General features: G+C 47.9%; 1 protein-coding gene across 7 annotated transcripts in view; it reads right to left on the reverse strand.

Annotated features, from left to right (window-relative positions):
• The window catches only part of PPP6R2 (protein phosphatase 6 regulatory subunit 2), a 60,791-nt gene extending 42,119 nt beyond the window's left edge, over positions 1–18,672 (reverse strand). For 3 of the 7 annotated variants that reach the window (XM_061124242.1, XM_061124241.1, XM_061124243.1), the window contains exons 1-3: positions 18,474–18,672; positions 3,000–3,126; positions 2,266–2,497 (exon numbers count right to left, since the gene is read on the reverse strand). In XM_061124242.1, coding sequence (XP_060980225.1) covers positions 2,266–2,378 — 113 coding nt within the window. In that variant the 5' untranslated portion in view covers positions 2,379–2,497; positions 3,000–3,126; positions 18,474–18,672. Of the gene's footprint in view, positions 1–1,784; positions 1,903–1,978; positions 2,233–2,265; positions 2,498–2,999; positions 3,127–18,473 lie in introns of those variants that run through there. The other 4 variants (XM_061124247.1, XM_061124245.1, XM_061124246.1 and 1 more) reach the window with 3 other exon arrangements.
• Between the last annotated feature and the right edge of the window lie 1,141 nt (positions 18,673–19,813).

Consider the following 19,813-nt stretch of genomic DNA (forward strand, 5'->3'; position numbering starts at 1 on the left):
AGAAGCAAAACTTAGAACCAGACATGGAACATTGGACTGGTTCAAAATTTGAAAGGAGTACATCAAGACTGAATACTGTCACCCTGCTTATTTAATTTACATGCAGAGTACGCCATGCAAAATGCCTGACTGGCTGAAGCACAAGCTGGAATCAACATTGCCGGGAGAAATATCAATAACCTCAGATACACAGATGACAACACCCTTATGGCAGAAAGTGAAGAGGAACTGAAGAGCCTCTTGATGAAAATGAAAGAGGAGAGTGAAAAAGCTGGCTTAAAACTCAACATTCAAAAAACTAAGATCATGACATCCAGTCCCATCACTTCATGGCAAATAGATGGGGAAAAAAATGGAAACAGTGACAGACTTTATTTTCTTGAGCTCCAAAATCACTGCAAATGGTGACTGCAGCCATGAAATTAAAAGTTATGCTTGCACCCTGGAAGAAAAGCTGTGACAAACCTAGACAGCGTATTAAAAAGCAGAAACATTACTTTGCCAACAAAGGTCTGTAAAGTCAAAGCTATGGTTTTTCCAGTAGTCCCATATGGATGTGAAAGCTGGACTATAAAGAAGGTGGGGCACCAGAGAACTGATGCTTTTGAACTGCTGCTGGAGAAGATTCCAGAGAGTCCCTTGGACAGCAAGATCAAACCAGTCAATCCTAAAGGAAATCAACCCTGAATATTAATTGGAAGGACTGATGCTGAAGCTCCAATACTTTGGCCACCTGATGGGAAGAGCTGACTCACTGGGAAAAACTCTGATGCTGGGAAAGATTGAGGACAGGAGAATAAAGGGGTGAAAGAGGATGAGACGGTTGGATGGCATCACCAACTCGATGGACATGAGTTTGAGCAAATTGGGAGATAGTAAAGGGCAAGGAAGCCTGGCGTGTTGCCATTCATGGAGTCGCAAGGAGTAGGACATGACTGAGCAACCGAACAACAACTGGCTTGTAAACTGGCGTGGTGACTCGAGATATCTCTGGTTATACCTGAGCTCCAATACACTATAAGCGTTCCTGTCATATCCTGACAACGCCCTCCAGTCTCCCTGGAATGCCAAGCAAAGTATTACCATTATCTTCCAGACTTTTATCCAATAGCCAAATAAAGAAACTTCAAGTGCTGATGCTTCTTTGACTTTTTCTGGTTAGTACAACCATCAGAGAGAAGGCAGCTTCCAAAGAGAAACGCTGCCCATACGACCACGCAGTTCCATGAACAGAGCCCTTCAGAAACAGACATTCTGTGGTAGAGACTGTTGCTAAGAGAAAAGGAGAATCTGACCACAGGTCCGTTTCAAGTGCTGGCTCCGCTGGGTGACCTGACCTCCGGTGCCTTTTGTGCCCTCGCCTGAAAACTGGGACAAGGAGCACCTCCCAGGAGAACTGCTGTGAGCATGACTCGAGCTGCCCTATGTGTGAGGAGCCCGGAACAGGACTGGCACAACCTCTCCTCAGAGGTACCGATGGCAGAGAGAAGGAAACAGCGACAGGGCCAGCGTGCCGCCAAGGGGCTCAGCAGCGGCCGGGGGAGGCACAGCTTGCTCAGGGGAGCGGACCAGAGGCTCGCCCGGAGCCAGCTTCAGTGGCATCACGCTGGCAGCTAAAGGTGGGCACAAGGGGAGTTCTCATTGCAGAATCAACAGGTGCTGTAAGCAAGGAGGATTCTGACTCTCCCAGAGAGCCAGTAGTTAAACATTTATCAACACACCACTGAAACCTCACTGGTCTGAGAAAAAAATGACAACGCAAGTCCATGGAGAGCAGTGGATACCTGGACAATCAATCAATCCACAAACAAGATCATGTCTATACTGGACACAGTCCACTGGGGGCGGCAGGAGGGAGACCGAGAGAAAGGGGGTGGCTGGCAGGAACAGATGAATAAAAATCTAAAATCAGAAGTGAAAAGAAGAAATTACCACAAACATAAAGGTAAGTTTAAATGATTACCAAAAAATAGTTTACCTAAGACTACGCTGAACCATCTGGACTCTGGAAACCCACAGTCAAAGCCCTGTCAGATGCAGAACTGGCCAGAACCGCCTCCAGAAGAGGGTGGACATGAGTCTGAGCAAACTCCAGGAGATAGTGAAGGACAGGGAAGCCCCGTGTGCTGCAGTCCATGGCGTTGAAGAGTCAGACATGACTTAGAGACTGAAGAACAAGTGTCTTTCGACTTTTGAAGAGATGGCTTTTTTTTTTTTTTTTTTTAAGTTTTACTTATTTACTTAGCTGGTTGCAATGGCTCTTACTTGCGGCACTCAGGATCTTCGCTGCACCATGAGGGATCTTTCATCACAATGCTCGGATTCCAATGTAGCGCGTGGATTCTCAGTGCAGTAAGCAGACTCTCAATGCAGTGCATGGATTCTCAACGCAGTGCATGGATTCTCAACGCAGTGCATGGATTCTCAATGCAGTGCACGGGCTTAGTTGCTCCACAGCATGTGGAATCTTAGTTCCCAGACCAAGGATTCTTGCCCACTGGACAAGCAGGGAAGTCCTCTTAGCTTAATTTTTAAAGCACTGAAGCACTCACAATAAGTTATAACTATCGTAATTTATCCAGCATCTAATTGGATTGCAATGGGAGAGCCTCTCAAGAGCTTCTACTACTGCTGGAGGCACAAGTCCTTCCCTCCCTGCCCACTGCCTGTACAGACTATGCTCTGACGGTGTCCATGCTCACATCTAAGCCTGTGCCACCCGCTCCACACAAGTCACACAGAGCACTTACCGCACAACACACACACGACCGTCTCTGCTTTATCTGGATTATACTTTGGCTTAGAGAGACCAAGTCATCTTTCCACAACACAGCACCTCAAAACCAGACACACAAGGGCCAAAGAAAACCCAAAAATCAGGAGACCATATACACATCTTTCAAAACTAAAATTTTTGTTGTCATTCATCCTTGAATGTTTCCTCATACTGTGTATTTGTATATACCACACAATTAACGAGAATCAAAAATAATTCTTACCTGCTGTGCAAACTCCTTGTTTAAATTTTATATTTAGGCAAAATATAAAAACATTTGGGATTTTTTCTTGGAGTATATGCAACTTTAAGAAAAAATTGTTCATTCAGTAGATGTATAATCTCTTCACCTGAAAAATAAGAGAGGAAAAAAAACTTAAGTTCTATGTCTTTAAAGTCAACTCACCAAAATGATACAGAAAACCAAAGTTATTACCTTTACTAAGAATTCAACAATTTGTGGCCAAGGATCTAAAAACTCCCTTGTCCTTGCTTGTTTTACAGGGACTGGTACCAGTGATACACACCCATCCTCTGGCTGGTTAACCAGCTCAATGGCTGGAATTCAAGGACATGAGAAGGATCTCTGTGAAGCTGTCCAGTTTCACGCCTACACACTATCAACATCAACAAACACCCATCCTGACCACAAGATGACAGGACAACTTCCCCCACGGCTTTCAGAAAAAAAGTACTCCAAAGTGCTCCAGGTGGGATTGCTAAACATCATTTCCAAACAACATGACTAGCACTTGGTGAAAATCCTGACTTCAAGGCGTGCAGCAAAAACGTGGACCAAGAGAGCCCCCAGCTGTTCACTCTTTATTTGTATAAAAGTCATGATTTTACCATTTGAAAGTCATACTTCAGCAATAAGGAGGGATGACGGTCCTAGAATATAAGAGCCTTAAGAGACTGAATCATCAAATACAGTATTTAAATCTTGTTTGGGTCCAATTAAAATGAATCAACTTGAAGAGTATATTTTTGATACTATTGGGGAAATCTAAATACAGACTGGTATTAGTACTAAGGAATTAATGTAAATCTCTTAGTTGTAAAAATAACATGGTCACTATGTTTTTAAAAACAAAAACCTCCCTTATCTGGCAGAAAAAATGAAGTATTCATGAGTGAAATGATATTATTTTTTGGATTTACTTTTAAAACACTTTACCAAAACACAAGAGCCAAACAAATTTTAAAGGTGTGAGAGAACACCACCACCAACAAAAAAAAAACTGGCCAAGTGCTGATCACTGATAAAAAGCTGGGAAATGAGCACAAGGGTATTCAGTGTTTTCTGGTGTATTTTTACATTTCATATAAAAAAAAAAAGCACTTGGAACTGTGCTAGTAAGCCAGCAGTAAGTCCATGTCACACCCTCAGACAGGGAAACAGCTTTTAAAACCGAAACAGAACAAAGGACCCTTCCTTTAACAGAGTCAGGAGGTCCAAGGGGGGCCTCAGCCGGCATTACTGGGTGAGTCACAGACGCCCGTGGAGGAAGGCTTCCCATCTGCCCAGCAAATCAGTCAGTAACAAGCCGTCAGCACCCCGAACTCTCATCTCCTCCAAGGGGCTTTTGTTCAAGAGTCCCTCCCAACTTTCTCCTTTTTCTCTGCATAGTAACCTTCCTCTTCTTTGTCTGGGAGACTTGCCTACGGCTTTTGCTATTGCTTGGTTGTCCCGAACTGCTATTCTCAAGCTCCCACCCAATTCAAAATTGGCTTTTCAGCACTTTATACAGTTTCAAAGTAAAGAAGTATCTCTATAAGGGCTCTTAGACCTGTTTATTCTGACTCTGAACAGGGTACTTTTATAACTTTGCATCTTCTTGACACATTCTCCTCAGTGTGAGCTGGAGGAAGCCCAACAGCCGGGACATGGTGGGGTGCGGCCAGGGGACGGGGGTGGGGGGTGTAGAGCCAGGGAACTGGGGAACTGAGGGGGGTGCAGTCAGAGAATGGTGGGGGGGATGTGCAGGATATGGGGTGTGCAGCCGGGGAATGGGGTTGCAGCCGGGGAATGGTGGGGGGGTGTGCAGCCAGGACAAGGGGGATGTGGCCAGGACATGGGGGGGGGTGCAGCCAGGGAACAGGGGTAGGGGGTGGGGGGGTGGGTACAGCCGGGACATGGCGAGTGCGGCCGGGGAATTGGGGGGGTGCAGCTGGGACATGGGAGTGCAGTTGGGGAATGGTAGGGGGTGTGCAGCCAGGACATGGGGGGGGTGCAGCCAGGGAACAGGGGGTGCAGCCAGGGAACGGGGCAGGGGGGAGGGTGTGCAGCCGGGGAATGGGAGATGAGGTTCCTCAGCAGGCAGGGACCCTGAGCACGCACCCCATGCTCGCACTGCCTGGCAGCGCCACCCTCTCCCGCGCCCTCCCTCCCAAGGCAAGCACCCTGTCCTCCTGCCCAGACCGCAGCAGGCTCTCAGATCTGGTCAGCAGCCTGCTTTTCCTGTGACCCCTTTCTCCCAAGCTCTACCCCACCTCCTTCCCTAAACACGCACATTCCCTGAGGTCCACACAGGCACCCCGAACTGGACAAGGGGCAGGCAGCACTCTCACAGGCCCAGCACCCGCTTCTGTGCCTCCTAATGCCTTCATTCAAGGATCTGTTTTTTGATACTTTTGCTTCTAGCCAAGATGAAATAACAGGGACCAGATTTACAAATGAAATGGTTCTCAGGACACTGGCTACCTGGCAGTGGAAACAGTGATCTCTCAAGGAGGGAACAAGAGGAGCCCATCAACTGCCCAGCTTCCTGCCTGACAAGAGTTCTGGGTCACAGCAGAGGAACCAGGTGGGTCCAGCAGTCCCCGAGGGGAAGAAAGAGAGCAGGAGTCCAGGGGGCAAGGCGCGAGCGTTCCCAAGCAGAGCACAGGGTGACAGAGGTGCAGACTGCACCGAGGATGCACCTGCTCCGGCCAGGCACTGCTCAGCCCAAGTGTGTGAGAGCAGCAGTCAAGCCCAGGATTAGTGGGAACGATCCTCCAAGTTCACATGGGGTCAAGGAGAGTTACTCCTCCTCCCAGTCACAGTGGCTATTTTCCTAACTTCAGGGCACTGCACAAAGTATTCAGAAGCCTCAGTGATGGGGCAAAATGAGACCTGGACCCCACCTGACAAAGTCTAAAAGCCAGACCCACAGAATCTAGCTCAGTTGGTAAAGAATCCCCCTGCAATGTAGGAGACCCTGGTTCGATTCCTGGGTTGGGAAGATCCGCTGGAGAAGGGAACAGCTACCCACTCCAGTATTCTGGCCTGGAGAATTCCATGGACAGAGGAGCCTGGCAGGTTACCTACCATCCATGGGGTCGCAAAGAGTCGGACACAACTGAATGACTTTCAGTTCACTTCATTTCACAGAATTAAACTCCTTCCAAGTAATTTAACAACATTCCAGAACAAAGGTCAAGAAAACAAATGTATAGAAAACAAAAATACCCAGCATCCAACAAGATAAAAGTCACACTATCTTGGCATCCAATCAAAAATGACCAGATATGCAAGGAAGCAGGAAAACACAAACCATAATCCACCCAGAAATTACACAGACAGTAAAATTAATAGGCAAGCACATTAAGCAGTTGTTGTAACTGTATTCCATATGTTCAAAAACATAGAGGGAAGATGAGACATGTTAGAGACACGAAAGACACACAAAGACCCAAAGAGAATCACAAACATGCTCTCAATCCAACAAAAGCCAGAAAGAGAGGACAAGGGCCCCGAGAGCACACGGTGAGCCCCGACTCCAGGACGCCAGGGCGCCAGGCACCGCCTCACTCTAAGCACACCCCTACTCCCCCTACCTGCCCCGCACCCCTACTTCCTGACTCACTGCCAGCCTCTGCAGCGGACACCTCGGCACATGGGCCTCTGCCTGAAACACCCTTCCTCCACCTTCCTTACCTGGCAAATTCCTATCTGCCCCTCAAGCCCAAAATTCAAAGACAACCACTTTTATCAGGCTTTCTTGAATCCTTCCTCAGCCCTATTACATGAGAAGCAACACACTATAATCTAGTTTTAAGTATTTTTTATTTATCTTCAATCATGAAAAAAATATTTAAAACATTAAAAAGTCCAGAGAAAAATATTACAATATTCATGTATTGAGATCTAATAAATGTTAACTATTTGCTTACATATGGAGATGGTATTAGTCCCTCACTCATGTCTGATCCTGTGCGACTCCATGGACTGTAGCCCGCCAGGCTCCTCTGTCCATGGGATTCTCCAGGCAAGAACACTGGAGTGGGCTGCCATTCCCTTCTCCAGGGGATTGTCCCAACCCAGGGATCAAACCTGGGTCTCCCGCATTGTGGGTAGATCCTTTACCGCCTAAGACACCACAGAAGACCACTGACATATGCCACCTACTTAAAAAAAATGTTTCTAGGAGTTCCCTGGTGGCATGGTGGGTAAGAATCTGCACCACAGAGACCCACCACAGCAAGGCCCTGGGGGGCACCCACCCCAGCACACAGATGAGACCAGCAGGCAGTGCCTGCCTGGACCTGTTCTCAGCACCACACTCCTGGGAGAACCAAAACCAAAGGCGGCAGGGCAGGGCATGCTCTAGGTGGAGACTGTTCACTCTGGCTACACTGGGTCCTCGTGGCTGTGAATGGGCCCCATCGAGCAGGGGTGAGTGGGCGCTGCCCTCCAAGTGCGGTGTGCAGGCTTTTCCGTGCGGTGGGGTTGCTCATCAAGGAGTGCGGGCTCTAGGGTGCAGGAGCGTCAGGAGTTGTGGCACACGGGCTTAGTTGCCCTGAGGCATGTGGGATCTTAGTTCCCGGACCAGGAATCGAACCCGTGTCCTCTGCATAGGCAGGTGGATTCTTAACCACTGGACCACCAGGAAAGCCTCTAGGCTGAGACTCTGGAAGGAAAAGTAATGTTAAACAGGTAGCTAAAAAGCAGTGCCAGATAGGCAGAAAAACTCAACAGCACGAGGGTGGAAACCAGGGCAATGAACAGAGCTGAGTCCAAACAAGAACACAAAAGGACTAATTTAAGGAACACTGATGCAGGGTGACGCCTACCCTAAGAAAAGCAGCAACAGGAGCCACTCTCACGGGGACCTTATTAAAGGGCCGGTACCCGTGAGCCAAGTACGGCTCAGTGCAGGAGGCAACCTGCCACCAACTGCAGGTCACAAGTGAAACTGCAGAGGCCGCGATCATGACAGGACCAGCCCCAGGCCCTGAGGTTACTGTCACCTTTATAACTGGAACCCAGGCTGTCTGACAGCAAAGTCCATGTTCTCAATCTCTACACGATACCAGATTCTGGCCCAGATTCTAGTCGATACAGGGAGAAAGGAAGGCATCAAAGAAGATGCAGTAGGGCTGACTGAGACAGACGGAATGGAAACAAAGGCACAACCCAGGGCTGGATGGTCCAGGGTGTCACCCAGCGAGCCCTCCAAGTAGAGTGCCCAGGAGCTCCACTGTGACGAGCTGGGGTCAGGCAGTGGCCACGGAGCACGACTTTCTGAGTGTGCTCAACGCCAATGAACCACATCCTTTAAAAGAGTGGGTCTCACAGGACAGGAAGTACATCTTAATGAAGAAACAGGCGCGCTCAGTGGGCTGACAGGTAGGAGTCAAGTTCCCAGAGGAGAGCAGACCAGAGGCGCTAAGGCCCCAGGAGCCACAGCTCGCCCCACACAGAGAAGGCAGCTCTGCGATACCCGCCGAGGAGAGGCTGGGGGAGCTGGGAGAGACCCCACAGGACTGTCCTCAGGACTCAGGACAGGGCTGTGCCCAGCGACAGCTTCCATGGGGAAACCTGTTGGAGCTTTACTCCTCACGTGAACGAAGAACACAGCCCGGCGAGCCGGCTTCCTCTTGGAAGCGAGCTTGCCTCTTCTGAGATGACCAGGACAGATGTTGGACAGACATGAACTCTTCACAACTCCTCGCATCAAAAAGCAAGTGTCCCTGCCCAGGACCCCCAGCCACCACAGGTGGGGAGGGATGCAGCGGCTCCAAGTGTCAGCTCTGAAAGGCCCCCCGGCCTCTGCTCTCGCCCCCGAGGAGCCCTGTGGCCAGTGCAAAGAAGCCCTTCCAGCCTCCCTAAGGATGACTGAACCCTGGAGAGCCTCGTCTAGCGAGGAGGCCCAGCTCCACACACAGAGCAGACAGGAGCCAGCGCCACCCAAACTGGGCTCAACCCACCAACTCAGGAAAAACAGTCATTTGGTTCCTTCTGTTCCCTCCCAACCCTTCAATATCCTTATCCCCTAATACACAGAAAAAGCACACGGTCTCAAGTGGGAACCCTCCAGTCTTCAGCTCACCAAATCTGCAACCCAAATCACAGTCCCTGCCTCCCGTCATTACAGCACAGAAAAGGCCTTGCTCCCGCCAAGACAAACCACTGCACCCACGTGCTCAACCCTGCCCTTCACACCTTCTGGTCTGCCAGTCTCTCCTCCCTCACTGTGCACACACACAGGCGTGCACACTCACGCCCCATAGACGGTTCTCCGATCCTGCTCACAGGAATGCTTCCCCAAGGGATGCCGGCTTGCGCCATCCCCTCCCATCCAGCTCCTGCACCCACCATGCCACCAGACTGTTTCTATTAAGGAAGTCAGTGCCCACCCAGGACCACCCCCCTCAGCATCTCCCAGCCTGACGCGGTGGAAGTAACAGCATGTCTTAGCTTCCTTGACACCACACCCTCCAGAGTCCTGCGGCCCCCAGAGCTACTGTCAGCTTCCACTTCCTCTGCTCAATCCATCAGTGGCACCTCCCAGCGTCAGTCCTGTCTCCCTCCTTGCCCTCTGCTGCACAGGTATTAACGCAGGGTTTAGAAGTGCAGCTCTCAGTTCTGGTTCTAGAAAAACTGGAGCAGCTATATCACACTAATCTCCCTGCTGATAATAAGTACAAACTCTAAACAAAACATAAAAGCAGCTATTTGAAGATACCAGACACCACTCAAAAACATGCATTAAGTGGAGGGAACACAGTCACTGAAAGAAGAACAAACCCCACAAGCTCTGCACTGAAGAGCTCCTGACATAGTGTCGACCACAGGAGGAGAGAGTTCTGACCGATTTCAGGGCTACCAGGACGGCTGAAACTGAATGGGAAAATCAAAAAGAGAAGTGCATGTGTGTGCTCAGGCATGTCCAACTCTGAGAGAGTGAAAAGTGAAAGTCAGTCGTGTCCGACTCTGTGTGACCCCATGGACTATATGGTCCATGGAATTCTCCAAGCCAGAATACTAGAGTGGATAGCCTATCCCTCCTCCAGGCGATCCTTCCAACCCAGGAACTGAGCCCAGATCTTCCACATTTGCAAGCAGATTCCTTACCAGTTGAGCCACCAGGGAAGCCCAAGAATACTGGAGTGGGTAGCCTATCCCTTCTCCAGGGGATCTTCCCAACCCAGGCATCAAACCCAGGTCTCCCGCATTGAAGGTGGATTCTTTTAACAGCTAAGTCCAGCTCTATGCGACCGCACAGACCTCAGCCCACTAGGTTTCTCTGTCTGTGGGATTTCCCAGGCAAGAATACTAGAGTGGGTTGCCATTCTCTTCCCCAGGGATCTTCCCAACCCAGGGATCAAACCCACATGTCCTGCACTTCCAGGCCAATTCTTTACCACTGAGCCACCAGGGAAGCCCAAGACGAATAAGGTCTGAGAACTAGATGTAAGACATGGTGATTACAGTTAATAACAAGGCACTGAAATCTGCTAAAACAAAACTTAAATGTTCTTACCATATACATGTATATGTGTGTATATATTAAGACAGTGATAGCTGTGATTAACTAGATAGGAAGAATTCCTTCACAATGTACACATTTATCAAATCATCACAATGTACTTTTAATATATTAAATTTTTATTTGTCAATTACACCTTGATAAAGCTTAGGGGGAAAAAAACTGAGCAGAAAACAGCTGTTGTGAGATGAAAGAGCTAAGCCAAGATTTGGCAGCTGTCCAGCACTGGGGAGACAGAATTCAGAGGTTAAATTTTGCTAAACTAGATGGGTTTTCTATTAAAACCTCAGAAGGGCCATGCCTTAGGAGCTAAAGGCTATGCCCTAAAACTTAAAACAAAACCAAAACAGATCTCCTCTAGAAAAGCTTTGACAGGATTAAGATCATCTTCCAGTCATGTAACAGCCTGCCCTAACAAAACTCAACACTCTTTAAGGAAAGATAACCTAAAACAGAGTTTCTAGCATACACTACCCATAATGTCCATTTTGCAATTAAAAAAAAAAAATTATTACACATGCTGAAAAGAAAAATATTACCCATGATCAAGAGAAAAAACAATCTACAGGAAGCAAAAATGACCATATATTGAAACTGGCAGATGAAAACTTCACAACAGTCATTATTAATATGTTAAAGGACTTTAGGAAAAGGGAACAGAAGAAATGACAGGTGGAGAATATTAGCAGAGAAATGCAAACTTTTTCTTTTTTTGGTCCCCCCACCCCACCCCCGCCCCCGGCTCAAGCTGGATTAACTCCAGAGAAATGCAAACTTGAAAGGAGAACCAAAAGGAAATTCTGGAACTGAAAAACTCAGTGAAAGTCGCTCAGTCATGTCCGATTCTTTGCAACCCCACAGACTGTAGCCTCCCAGGGTCCTCTGTCCATGGGATTCACCAGATCAGAATACTGGAGTGGGTAGCCATTCCCTTCTCCACAGGATCTTCCCAACCCAGGGATCAAACCCTGGGTTTGATCTTCCACACTGCAGGCAGATTCTTTACTGTCTGAGCCACTAAGGAAATCTGAAAAACAGCATCTGAAATTAAAATGTCACTGGATAGAATTAACAACAGAATGGGCACAAAGAAGAAAAGCTGTGAACTTGATGACAGATGAAAAGAAAATATACAAATGTAAACAAAGAGAGAAAAACGAATTTGAAAATACCAACACATTCAAAACCTGTGGGACAATATCAGACAGTCCAAAATAGATACCACCAGAGTTCCAAGAGAAGAAAGATTAGGAGGTAAAAGAAATATTTAAGAGGCAGTGGCCAAAAAGTTTCCAAAGGTGATTAAATACATCAACCCACAGATCCAAGAAGGATAAATACAGAAACACCACACCTAGAAAATTATACCCAAATGGAAAAAAAGTTTTTAAGAACTTATTTAATAAAAATAAATACATATCTTAAACTCAGAAGGAAAAAGGATATTGGTAAACAAAAGTAAGAATGACAGCTGACTCCTCATCAGAAACAACAGAGGCTAGAAGACAATGGAGTGAGGACCTCCCTGGCGGTCCAGTGGTTAAAGCTTCACATTCCAACGCCAGGGTCAGGTTTGATCCCTGGTCAGGGGTGCTAAGATCCCACATGCTTTGTGGATAAAAAACAAAACAAAAACCCATAAAACAGAAACAATATTGTAACAAATTCAATAAAGACTTTAAAAATGGTCCACATTAAAAAAAGTATCTTAGAAAAAAACCACAATGCAATAATTTTTTCAAAGCACTTAAAGAAGAAAGCTATCAACCTGGAATTCTATATTCAGGAAAAATACCTTTCAAAACTGAAGGGTAAGTAAACACTTCTTCAGACAAACAAAAAAGGAGTGATTCTGTCCCCAGCATACCCACAACATAAGAAATACTAAAAAAAGTACTTTAAGCCAAAGGAAAATGATGCCTTATAGAAATTCAATCCACAAAAAGCAATGAAAAACTTCCCAACTCATTCTTTTTTTTTTTTTTTAAACATTTATTTTTATTTATTTGGCTGCATAGCGTCTTAGTTGTGGCATGTGGGACCTAGTTCCCTAACCAGGGATCAAACCCAGCCCCCCTGTATAAGGAGCACAGAGTCTTAGCCACTGGACCACCAGGGAACTCCCCCAACTCATTCTTTGGGACCAGTATTACATAGATACCAAAGCAAAAAATATCATATGGGGAAAAAAATCATACACAAATATCTCTTATGAACATATATATGATCTATGCAAAAAAATCCTTAACACAACACTAGTAAACAAAAATCCAGCCACCGTTTTTGGGTGGTTTTTTTTTTGGCCAGCAGAGGCGGAAGCGGGCATGCCTGGAGGCGTGCAGGATCTTAGTTTCTTAGTTCCTCAACCAGGAATTCCCCCCATACCCCCACACTAAGGGCATTTATCCAAAAATGCAAAGTTACTTTAACATCTGAAAATTAATTAATATAACACACTACACTGATGGGGCTTCCCTGGGGGCTCAGATGGTAAAAGAATCTGCCTGCAATGTGGGAAACCCAGGTTTCATCCCTGCGTCGGAAAGATTCCCTGGAAAAGGGAATGGTGACCCGATCCAGTATTCTTGCCTAGAGATTCCATGGACAGAGGAGCCTGGCAGGGTATGGTCCATAGGATCGCAAAGAGTGGGACTTGACTGAGCAACTAACACTAACACTTTCACTTTCACTACACTGATAAGATAAAGGACAGACACCAAATAATCATCCCAACAAATGCAGAAAAGGCATTGGACAAAATCCAACACCCTTTCATGGTAAAAACATCCCCTGAAACAAACTAGAGGGCAACCTCCTCAACCACTGAAGACCCACTATCACCACTTCTATTCCACATTATATTAGAGGTCCTAGATGGTACTACAAAGAAAAACAAACAAAAGGCATAACAATTGGAAAGGAAAAGTAAAACTGTCTTTATTCACAGATGATATGATTATGCAGATAGAATACAAACCTACCATGAGAATTGATAAGTAAACTGAGCAAAGTTGCAGGATACATGATTAGTATACATAAACCAATTGTGGTTTTGCACATGAACAAGTAACTGAAAAAATAATATAAAAATATTTTAAATAACATCAAAACTATCAAATACTTACAAACATACTGAATGAAAAAAGTGATCTTTCACACCAAAAAATTACAAAATGTTGCTGAGAAAAATTAAGGAAAACTTAAAATAAATGGAGAGATGTACCATTTGCACAGAAGACTCAGTTAATAACTCAATTCTAAAATTGATGTGGACTTCCCCAGTGGCTCAGTGGTGAAGAATTCTCCCGAAATGCAGACTTGGGTTTGATCCCTCGGTTGGGAAGATCCCCTGGAGAAGCAAATGGCATCCCACTCCAGTATTCTTGCCTGGAGAAGCCCATGGACAGAGAAGCCTGGCAGGCTATAGTCCATGGGGTTGCAAAAGAGCTGGACAAGCCTTAGACTAAACACCACCACCACCGATCTAGAGATTCCATGTGATCCCAACCAAACTCCCAGCAAAAATTCATGTCCAAATTGAAGCGCTTATTCTAAAACTGGCAAGACAATTTTGTAGAGGCATAAAAGTGAAAGTCTTATACTACCTGAGTTCCAAACTGATGGTAAAATCACAGCCATTAAGACAGCATGGTGTTGGCATAGGATAAAAAAACAGACCAATGGAACATAACAGAAAGCCCAGAAATAAACCTGCATACACATGTTCAATTAATTCACAACAAAGGTTCCAATGCAATTTAACGAAGACAGTCTTTTCAACAAAGGATGCTAGAATGATTATATAATTCATATGGGGGGGAAAATGTACCCTTTTCCACTTCACACAAAAAAGACGCAAGATGGATGGATCATTCATAAAGGAGATCAGTATTTGCCTGGAGGTGGAGGGGCAAAAAAGGGTTGGCAGGAGGGATTCCAAAGGGACGTGAGGAAATTTGGGAAATGATGGATACATTCACTATCTTGACTGTGGTGGTGATTTCACAGGTACGTGCATATGTCAGAAGTTATCAAATTTTACACTTTAAACATGTGGAGTTTAGAGACTTCCCTGGTGGTCCAGGGGCTAAGACTCAGTGCTCCCAATGCAGGGGGGCTGGGTTCAATCCCTGGTCAGGGAACTAGATCCCACATGCCACAACTAAAAATTTCGCATGCCACAAGATCCCATTTGCTGCAACTAAGACCTGGCACAGCTAAATAAATAAAATGAACATTTTTTAAAATGTGTAGTTTATTGTATGTCATTTGTATCTCAAGATAACTGTTTAAAAGAAAAAGAGTACTCATAAATACAAATTACAAAAAACTAAAATACAAAAGCTACCACTATAAAGCTTCTATGAAAACAAAAAAGTGGACAGTGTCTTCACAATTCTGATGCAGGCACAAGTTTCTTACAACATGTGATAAACATAAAAAGAAAATACTGACAAATTTACTTCACCCAAATTAAAATTTTCTCCTCATAAAAAGATACCATTAAGAAATAAATAGGCTGAGACTTCCCCGGTGGTTGAGAATCTGCCTGGCAATGCAGGGGACACAGGCTCCATCCCTGTGGAGGAACTAGGATCCCAGGTACCACAGGGTAAGTAGGCCCACTCACAGCACAGCCACTGAGCCCGCACATGCTGGGACCCACGGGGCGACCACCAGAGAGCCCAGGTGCCACACTGAGTCCTGTCGCACCCAAATAAACAATTGTTTTCAGAAAAAAAAGAATCAGGCAAACTACAAAATAGGAAAAAACATTAAGCCCTCACTTCCTGCCCTCCTCCCACTCCTTCACTGTATATGTATCCACATCATAAAAGACTCATAACCAGAATTTTTTTTTTTAATTGCTAAAACTGAATAATAAAGACAATCCAACAAAAAGCGGACATAAGACTGGACACTTCACAAGAGATACACAAATGGTTGAAAAGCACATGAAAAGTCACTCACCATTGTTTTGTTTTATTTTATTTATTTATTTATTTTTGGCTGTGCTGGGTCTTCCTTGCTATGTGGGCTTTTCTCTAGTTGCAGTAAGCAGGGAATACCCTAGCGTCTCACTGCAGCGGCTGCTCTTGCTGCAGAGCACAGGCTCTATAGAGCACGTGGGCTCAGAAGTTGTAGCTCCCGGACTCCAGAGCACAGGCGCAACAGTTGTAGTGCACAGGTTTAGTTTGCTCCACAGCATGTGGGAATCTTCCCTGATCAGGGATCGAACCTGTGTCTCCTGCATTGGCAGGGAGATTCTTTATCACTGACCCACCAGGGAAGCCCCACCGTTGTTATTAAAACCATAATGAAACACCACTACCACCAGAATTAAAATTAAAGACTGATAATATCAACTGTTGGTATGGATGTGGAGAAACTAGAACTCTCATACATTACTGACGGGAGTATAAGATGATACCAGTTTGGAAAACTCACAGTTTCTAAAAAGATTAAACATAAATCTATTCTATGATCTAGCAATTCCCTTCCCACACATTTACCCCAAAGAAATAACACATATCCACAAAAGAATGTACAATAAACTTAGTGACTAGTTACAACAGCCAAAAGGTGAAACCAACCCAAATATCAATAAGAAAAACATTTTCACACAAAGGAGTATTATTCAAATGAAAAGCACAACTATAGATACAGGAATCAAAATCATTATATTTCAAAAATATACTGAGCAAAAGAAGACAGACACAGAGATTTCCCTGGTGGTCCAACGGCTAAGACTCCATGCTCCCAATGCGGGTAGCCTGGGTTCCATCCCTGGTCAGGGAACTGGAGCACATGTGCCACAGCTGAGAGTCTGCATGCTGCAACTAAAGATCTTGCATACCTCAACTAAGACCCAGCACAGCCAAATAAATAAATAAATAGAGACGTAAAAGACCATATATTGTACTTTCTGGCTCCATTTATATGATGCTGAAGGACCTGCAAAATTAGTCTAAAAAATAGAGATCAGAATCAGAAACTGTTACCTTTCAATTTTGAAGAATGGCTTTAACAACTAAAAAGGGACACAAAGAAACTGCACTCAAAAAATAGAGGGAAAAAAAAAAAAAAAGGAAACAAAAAAAAGAAAGAAACTGCACTCACTCCCAACATCCTGTCTCTCCCTCTGTTATTCATATGTTGATGGCACTCCCCAACTCAATCTTCAAGCCTGGGTCCCCTCACAATCCAGAGTCAACAGCCTACAAGGAACAGACGACTGGAAGGCCAATGTTTTAACCAAGGCTCGGAGTGTCTCCCCTTTACCCTGGCCACATATCGGTCTTATCCAGGTTCCTGGAGGAGGTCCAGCATCTTTTCATCTGCTGACGCCTTACCCCAGAAGGCTCTTCTTGCCTTCCAGGGTTTAGCTGACATTAGAGAAGCCAAAAGGGAAGGCAAGCCAAAAAGGAAGGGACATGAAAAAGAGGGGAACAGCTGAGAGTGCCGGTGAGGACTCAGGCCCTGAGAAGCCAAGGGCAAGGCAGGAAGAGGCCACGAGGGGAGGGGAGTGAGTGAGTGAAAGTCGCTCAGTGGTGTCCGACTCTTTGCGACCCCATGGACTGTACAGTCCACGGAATTCTCCAGGCCAGAATATTGGAAGGGGTAGCCTTCCCCTTCTCCAGGGGATCTTCCCAACCCAGGGATCGAACCCAGGTGTCCCACATTGCAGGCAGATTCTCTACCAGCTAAGCCACAAGGGCAGCAGGGAGGTGACAGGTGGATAAGAGTAGCAGGCTGGAGAAGGCCCTACGGACAAGGCAGGTGGCTACAGGGACAGAACAGCGCCGGGCAAAGTGAAATGCAGGAACTAAGTGTAAGTGACAGACTGGACGAGCTGGTGGCGACAGACCAGGGGGTCAGCATCGAAGTGGGAGCGGTCAGTAACAAGTCTGTGGACGCTCCAGGGAGTTAGGCTGTGAAGACACAAAGTGGAAGGGGGGTTGTGTGGAGGACCTCCCAGTGATGGTGCGAGGACATTCACGAGGCCTGTACAGTGCATAAGGGAAAGCGACACGTGTGAAGGAGAGGTGATGGAGGAGGAAACGGGGCAGTGAATGGGCACTAGGAGAGGTCGCTGCGTCGCGTCCCACACTGCGACCCGTAGACTGTAGCCTACCAGGCTCCTCCGTCCATGGCATTTTCCAGGCAAGAGTGCCAGAGTGGGCTGCCATGGAAGAAGTAAGGAGATGACAGATGGAGATAGGTGACCAGAGACACAGGAGCCCTAACAGTGACGGAAAGGGGACAGTGAGGGGAGAGGAGGCAGTGAGTGGTGAAGGGGAGGAGATGACAGAGAGCTTAGGCGAGCAGAGCGCCACACGGCCAGGCAGGAGACGCGGTGGCGGGCACTGAGGCGGTGGCACTGAGGGGGAAATCTCACCAGCAAGTGGGATACTGACTGTGGGGGCCCTGGCAGCACAGGGGAAGGAAGGACAGAAATGCGAAACTTACGAGGAGGAGAGTCTTTCGGGGGTCACTGACGGTGGGGACTCCGACTGGGAGGGCACCACAGGTGGGGGGTGGCCGCTGCTTTGGGGGACGCTGCTTTGGGGTCAAGGTGGGAGGGCACTGACGTGGGGGTCACTGGTGGGAAGGACATTAGGGAGCGAAGACTACTGCCCTGGGGGCGCTAAGAAAGTGGAGGGGTGGACACCGGCGGGAGGTCACCGGTGGGCGGACGTTGACAAAATGTCAGTCAGCGGTGGACACGTGTAGAGGACATGGACGGGGCGGGCGCTAAAGGGGGAGGGCTGACCTGGTGGGCACTGAGCTGGGGGACGCTGACAAGGGTGGGCACTGACACGGTGAGCTTCACGGCGGCAGCGACGAGCGAGGGGCGGACGCTGACATGGGGACCCTGAGGCGCGGGCCCCGCCGGCTCCCGCAGGCCAGCACCGCCGGCTCTGAGCCGCGGCCGCACTCACCTGCCCCGCGGGCCGGGCGTCGCGGCGGCTCCTCGGAGGCCCGGGTGGAGGCCAGGAACCGGGCGGAGGCGAAGCCCGGGCGGCCTGAGATAGGCCGCGCGCACATGGGCCCGGCCGGGCTAGGCGCCCACAGACACTGCGCCCACAGATCCGGCGCGGCCTGCCGGCGCCTGAGGACCGGCTCGGGCCGCGGGCCGCGCTCAGGTTGCTCCAAAATGGCGGTGGCGGCGGGCGTCCGCGCGCACGCCGGGGGCGGGGCCTCAGGTCGGGATGGGGCGGGGCCTCTGCGTGGGTGGAGCGCGTGTGGGCGGGGCCGCACTTGGTGGGCGTGACCGCGGGGGTCGTCAGGGCCTCGAGAGGTAGGGGCGGGCGTGTCTTCCTCCCCCTTTGGTCTCTCTACGTAAACATCTCCTCCTCTGCCGTCCCCTTCTCCTCCTGCCCTCAATCTTTCCCAGCAGCTGGGTCTTTTCAAAAGAGTCAGCTCTTCGCATCAGGTGGCCAAAGTATTGGAGTTTCAGCTTCAGCATCCGTCCTTCCAGTGAACAGCCAATGAACATCCAATGAACATCCTTGAGGATGGACTGCTTGGATCTCCTTGCAGTCCAAGGGACTCTCAAGAGTCTTCTCCAACGCCACAGTTCAAATGCGTCAATTCTTTGGCCCTCAGCCTTTTTTATAGTCCAACTCTCACACCCATACATGACTGCTGGAAAAACCATAGCTTTGACCAGACAGACCTTTGTCAGTAAAGTGATTTCTCTGTTTTTTAATATGTTGTCTAAGTTTGTCATAGCTTTCCTTCGAAGGAGCAAGTTTCTTTTAACTTCAAAATGGAGCTGATCCCTGGCTTTGCCGAGCCTTGTCAGCAGAGGGTGCTGCAGAGTTTGCCAGAGAAGGTTTGCTACAGGGCCGCTCCGCTGGCCTCAGGCGCCTCTTCCCCATGGTCCCACATTTCCCTAGACAGCTCCCCCCAAACATCTTTCCCAGGAAGACCGCAGGGTGGATTTCTGGCAAGTTCTGTAGGGTGATCGTTCAGGAAATGGGGGTTAAAAGCGTCTATCTTACGACCGAGAAAAGAGCGCAAGCCCTGCCAGCAAAGACCTGCCCCCCGGCTCCGAGGCTGCAGGTGCAGGAGGCGGAGCTTGCGGCGCTCAGGCTGGCTGTCCTGCTGGGAGAGCCGGCAACCCTCAGCCTGATCATGACGCTCTTCTGGGGTCAGCTAGGGCCCCTCTCCTCTCCCACCCACCCTGAGTTCCAGTCCCTCCACTTCCAACTGGAGCCCCTCTCCCCGCAGCCCTAGTCTTAGAACAGTCTCTCCCACCAAACTCACAGCAGCAGCC

This window comes from Dama dama, chromosome 22, assembly GCF_033118175.1.
Source record: "Dama dama isolate Ldn47 chromosome 22, ASM3311817v1, whole genome shotgun sequence".
NCBI lineage: Eukaryota > Metazoa > Chordata > Mammalia > Artiodactyla > Cervidae > Dama > Dama dama.